This window comes from Mirounga angustirostris, unplaced genomic scaffold, assembly GCF_029215605.1.
Source record: "Mirounga angustirostris isolate CCGP_5_RB_7025 unplaced genomic scaffold, mMirAng1.0.hap1 SCAF_15, whole genome shotgun sequence".
Taxonomy (NCBI): Eukaryota; Metazoa; Chordata; class Mammalia; order Carnivora; family Phocidae; genus Mirounga; species Mirounga angustirostris.
The window spans coordinates 93374861-93380860 of NW_026991723.1; the positions used below are offsets into that span (position 1 = coordinate 93374861).

Here is a 6000-nt window from a genome sequence, read left to right on the forward strand (position 1 = left end):
AGGCCACAGAGGCGGAGCGTGCAGTGGGAGGTGGGGGAGGGCGGCCTCCAGAGACCCCAAGCCCCAGGAGGAGGCTGCGCTGGAGGCCTCGGGGAGGAGCTGTCTGGGAGGTTCGCAGACCTCCCACGGCCCCCTCTCGCCCAGGCCTCACACCCCGGGCTCAGGCTTTGTTCCCCAGCTGCCCCCTGTGTCTGGCACCCTCTCCCTCCTTCAGCTCCCAGGTGGACACCCGCCTCTTTGAGCTGCCAGGCTGCCTATGTGGACCCTGCTCTGTGCCACCCTGTGGTGAGCTGCAAGACCTTTGGGGGACAGAGCCAGAGGGCAGCCCCTTCCCTCTCCTTCTCCTAACCTCCCTCCCTGGTCCTTGGCCCTTGGTCTGGCCTCCAAATCCTGCCCTCCCTCCTCTGGCAGGCTCTGTCCTGGCTCCCACGCCTGTTGACTTTAGACATCACTCTTTCTGGCTGACCATTTTCCTGCATTTCCTGGTCTCTCTCTGGCATCCATTCCAACAGTAAACACTTCCTGTGTCTGGCCGGGGTCAGGTCAGAGAGACAGACAGTTGGACAGGAGCTGCCATCACTCCTGGCTGGGGTGGGGGTGGGGTGGGGGAGGCCCTATCCTTGTCCATTTGGCCCATCTCCCTTTCTCCTTGGTAGGCCCCCCAGGACTTCGCAGCGGTCCAGCCCCTGCCAGCCGGACCCCTCCACCGTGGGTGTCCTCTGTGCTCCTGGCTAGGACCCTCACTTGGCCTCCACAGCGGACCTGCAGGTCCCGGGGGGCCAGACAGAGAGGTCAGCTCTGACTTCTTTCTTGCACCAGCCACAAAGAGGCTTGAGAGGAGGCCTCCGCCCCTGAAGGCCCACCTGGGGAGGGACTCCCAGGTGACACCACTGGCCACTCAGCGCCAGTTCCCGAGCACAGAAGCCCCGCTTGCCCATTTGTTCACAGCTCTGACCCCAGATGGCGGCAGGAGAACTGGAGTTGTAGTGTGTCTGTTTCCTAGGGCTCTGCCCATGAAAGGGCCACGAGATGCCCATGAATACACATCTTCAGGCACCCCCCGAGTCCCTCACCAACAGCCAGGGCCCAGGCTGGGGGGCGGGGTTGTCTGTGCACAGAAGAGCACCTAGGGAAACAAGGCAGCAAAACCCCACCAGGCCTCCTCCACAGCTGGGGGGCTGAGCAGGGCCTGGCCTCCTTTCCGTCCATGCTGGAGAGAAAACTGTTCCTCTGTGAGCAGCACAAAGCCTTTCTCAGCCAAATGTGTCTCTCAGAGGGAGGACTTAAGGGAGCCGACGTCTCCCATGGTGGTAGCCACGGGCCTGGGAGGTGTCCCAGCTCTCATGCTCCACAAGTGGCCGGGGCAGCCGGGCCAGCAGCTCGCTGGGAAGCAGACCCCTCCCCAGCAGCTAATGCCGGGAACAAGCACGTTACCTGCAGCTCTGAGCCAGCTTCCTCGCTCTCCTGTGGGCAGCAGTACCTGGGTGGGAAATGGAGGTCTGGTCCTGCATGCCCGCAGGCCACCCAGAGAGGGCCCAGGCCTGACTTCATGCTCCAGATACCCTGAGCAAAGTCCACGTCCTTGTAGCAACTCTCCCTTTCGAGGCCTGGCACCCTCAGCTGGCACCCTCAGCCCACTCTGCTCGCCCGCCCAGCCCGGTGGACACCACCTCCCCTGGGAGCTCATTTGCACCAGATATTCCACTCACCTCTGCGGGTGTCTAAGGATAGAGCTGCACCCCCCTCCTCCACCCGGTCTCTTGGCCAGCTGAGGGACAGTAAATGCCTATTTCACCAACAGGAAAACGAGCTCAGAAAACCCTTAAGGGCAGAACAGAGCAGATATGCAAAGTAGGAACATGGAAGGCACAGCCCCAAAAGCTTCCAGCCTGGAAAGTGCAGTATGTCTGCAGGACGAGGTAGAGCCGCAGAGACCTGCTGACAGACAGGAAGCTGACACCATATGGCTGCAGCAGAGGGGTCTGGGTTACAAGAGAAAGCCGTTCCTTTGCCGGCTCCCCCTTCTCTGGACCCACTGGTGTCCTCCCCTGCACCCCCATCTCTTAAGGCCCCAGGGCCCCGAGGGCATCTCAGGGATGTGCACGGAGAGTCTCTGCTCTTCCTGTAGGTGCCAGAAACAGACACCCTGCTCTGCGCTCCCCTCACGCACACAGGGACCCTGGCTGGCACTTAAGTCTACCTTGGGGTCTGTGCTCCTCGGGGAGTGGCTGGCTCCAGAGGCACGCTGGCCTCCCCAGCTCCCAGATGCTACCGGCAGACGGAGAGAAGAAACAGGCCTTTTAGTCGCCAGGAGAGATCAATTATGATGTTCCCTAGATTAAAAAATACCCCTCCGTGCAGCAGGTGGTCCAGCATAAACCCACAGCGGAGGAAGGCCCTGGTGAGCAGAAGAGGGGCCTGGTTCCTCTGAAGACCTGTGGCACCTCAGGCTGGCAAGGGGGCGGGAAGAACCTCAAGAACTTTCCACGCAGAGGCCTCAGCTGCTTTGCCAGGGAGCAGAGGAAACAGCTTGTCGGCTGGTTTTGGGCGCTCTCAGGGTGGCCTAGGTCCCCCCCACCCAGCTGGAAGAGGGTCCTCCCCTGGCACCTTACAAATCCCATACATGGCTGGCCCTTGAGTTGAACCCAGAGCCAGTTTACCAGGCTCTGTTTTTAGGTGAAAACAAGCCAAGCATTGTGTAGACGGCACCCACAAATAGCATGTTGCAGCCTGACCCTCCTCCTGGGTGCCAAGACCAAGAAGAACCAACAAACTTTTTTTAATAAAAAAAAAAATCAATGAAAAATTTATTCATAAATTTTTCATGCTGGGCTACAAGTCTATATCGTACACTCAGGAATGTGCTGCAGACTTTATCCAGTTAGAAGTGATCATACCAGGACCCACACACAGCTTCCATATAAACCTAGAAAGTTTTAACATTAATTAACATAATTAAAAAGGTATTTGCATCTAGAAAAAATATACAGAAAAACTCCTTTTGGAGTAATCTGTGCCTCAGTTTCAATGTCTGCTTGTTTCACTGACATTATCAATATATTCTTCTCACACAAGGTTTTATGAAAAGCCACAGATGACTGCCCGAGAGTCTGACCAGCCACGCACAAAGGGCCTCCACCCACCTGTGTCCTCAAGTGCTCCCCATTTTTGCACGAAGGGTCAGCAGCACTTCTACCCTGGGGAAGCCTCATTTAAATTTGAATAATTCAGCCTCCCTTTTATTTCTCAGGATCAAAACAACAAGGGGTGTGGGGTTGCATAGAAAATTGGAACCTCGGAGACCAGGAAGGGCGCCTTTCGGGACAGAAAGTGACGCAGAAGCACCGCCTCCAGCCCAGGTCCCCGCGCGGCCCCTCCCCCATGACAGGATTTTCGGATTCGAATCGGGTCCTTGAAGCTCCGGGAGACTGAAGAGGGGCAAAGCAGTCCTTCAGCTCACTCAGCAATTAGCACAAGAGATTCACAGTCTTATAGGTATTTTATAAAAATATAAATATGGGTACATTGTTGCCTTCACAGCGCTGGATACAACGCCCTTTAAAATTGGGTTTATAACCAAGATTCAAAAAATACACCTAAAACTTGGCTTAAAATATGTTAATATTTTATATTCTGTCATAAATGTTATGACATTCAATCGTGGCAAATCCATTTACTTTTTTTAAAAAGTGTGCAACCGACTAACTGTAATAGAACTCACTAGAAAAGGTATGATCCCCCCGCCCCCCCCCCACCGCCACACCCGAGCACCCATGCTCCCAAGGAGGCTTTGCAAAGCCAGCAGTTTTGGGGGATGGTGGCCTCTCACAGAAGAGGGGAGAGGGAGGCCCGGGGCTTCCAAAACTCGCTCGGAACTGTGTGTCTGTGTGCAAGAAGGAGAGACGGAGGGGGGGGGGAGGGGGGAGGGGAGAGAGAAAGGAGGGAGAGGGACTAGCACGGGAAAACCATCAGGCCGGGCGGTATTTTCAGTGCAACCAAGAAATGACAGACTCAAGTTTTAGTTTTAAGACTAGGAAAAAAAATGCATCTTCCCCCCCTATAACCACATTGACCACGCACAATAGTTTCCAAACAACAAAAAAAATAAATCAGGCGCACAAACTTCACCACAAATATACACACACATGATAAATACTTTAGAACCCCAGGAACAACGAAGCGTCTCCACTATCGCGCGTCCGGCCCGGAGAAGCCCCGCCGTGGCCCCTAGGCGACTGCGGGCTTCGGCCGCGAGTCCTGCGGGCGGCGGGGAGCCCCGAGCCCGGCGTCCCCACCGCCCGCCTTCCACCTTCGGGAGAAAACATTTTGACCGGAGGATCCGGTGTCTCGGGACTCCGAACTTGCTGGTAGCGAGACTCAAATTTCAAAGGGGCTGCAGCCCGCGCCCCGCCCCCACCTCCCGCACAACGCCCCCCTCCACCCGCGAGGCGGCGGGCGGGGGCCGTGGGAAGCCCTCCGCCGGGGTCCCGGCGGCCGCGCGGGGGCGTCGATCCAGGGCAGCGGGCGCCGCGCGGCCCCCGTGGGCGCGGACGCGCGCGCGCCAGACTCGTTGTGGCCTCTGGGCCCGGGAGCCCGGTGCGCACCGAGGTAGTTGGCGGGAAGGTACAGCAGAGGACACGCTCGAGGCCCGCGTCCGGGTCCGGGCGGGCATCACCGGCCGCTGCCCGCGTACTTGGCCTTGGTGATGAGATAGAGCACGATGTCCTGGTGTCCGCCGAACGCGGCGATGTGCAGCGCGCTCCAGCCGTCGCGGTTGGCCAGGCGGATGTCGGCGCCGAACTTGACCAGCAGCTTCACGAGCTCCAGGTTGCCGTCGATCACCGACTGGTGCAGCGCCGTCTGGCCCTCAGGCCCGAACGAGTTCACGTTGAACTCGCAGTTGGTCATGTTCTGCAGCAGCGACTGCAACTCCTGCGTGTTGCCCTTGCGCACGGCCTCCTGGAAGATGCGCTGCGTCTGCGGCGCCGAGCAGGTGGACAGCTCGGCCTGGCTCATGCTGCCGCCGGGAGAGGGCCGCGGGCCGCGCCGGGGCTCAGCGCGGGCGGCGGCGGCGGCGGCTGCGGCGCGGGCCCCTGGCTGTCTCGGGGCGCGCCTCGGCGCATGGAGGGCGCGGAGCCCCCGGGCCCCGCACGCCGCTCCTGGGCGTTCCGGGCGCTGGGGGCCGGGGGCCGCCGCAGCGGGGCCCCCGCCGCATCCAGCCACGCCCGGGCGGGCGGGCGACGGGGGCGGGCACTGCGCTCGCGGGGGCCGGGGGGCCCGGCGGCCGCGCCGCGCGATCCCGGTCCCTGCTCGCTGCGGTTCCCACGCGGGTCCAACACGCCTCCCCACGCGCAGCTGCACTCGCCCGCCCGCCGCGCCGGGGCGCCTTTTACCCCCTTTATATTTGCATAACAATAGGGCGCCCGTGACGCGCGCGCCGGCGGCCCTACGATTGGGCGGCGCCCACGTGGGGGCGGGGCGGGGGCGGGGCGGGGGCGGGGCGTGCCCGGGCGGCAGCGCGCTTCGCGGCAGGGGGCGCTGGTCGCCGGCAGGGGGCCAGGTGGCCGTGGTTGGCGGGGGTTGGGGGGAGCTCCTTGCTCCACGCGCCCGGGGGCTCTGCGCATCTCCGCCGTCGTCCCGCCTACTCTCCTTTCGGCCACCCGGGGAATTCCAAGCTCCCTTCTCGGACGGACCCAGACCCGATCCCTGGCCGAGCGCGGCCTCGAGGTGGACCCTCCGAGGGCGGCCTCCCCATGGTGGGGTTTCGCGGGCATTTCAGACCCGGGAGGCCCGGGTAGAGACCCGAGTCTCGCGCCACGCTCCCGGAGCGCCGGCCGTAGACCCTCCGCGTCCCTAGCACACCGGTGCGCGGCGACAAGACTGGCCCAGCCTGGACCCCAGGACACAGGGTCTTCGCGGGGGCCAACTCCACAAACAGCTCGGGCGTGTGACCTCAGCCACGCGGTCCTTCCCGCACGCGGGCGGCTCCTCCGGCGGCCT

General features: G+C 61.4%; 1 protein-coding gene across 1 annotated transcript; it reads right to left on the reverse strand.

The window, feature by feature from the left end:
* Positions 1-3180: 3180 nt before the first annotated feature.
* On the reverse strand, positions 3181-5357 carry NRARP (NOTCH regulated ankyrin repeat protein). Its single transcript, XM_045883598.3, has one exon. It carries the CDS (start codon positions 5014-5016, stop codon positions 4672-4674), a length of 345 nt encoding a protein of 114 aa, XP_045739554.1. The 5' UTR covers positions 5017-5357; the 3' UTR covers positions 3181-4671.
* Positions 5358-6000: the final 643 nt, after the last annotated feature.

Excerpts from the sequence above, each read along its gene's own strand:
- NRARP (XM_045883598.3), bottom strand. The coding sequence starts at position 5,016 with ATGAGCCAGGCCGAGCTGTCCACCTGCTCGGCGCCGCAGACGCAGCGC.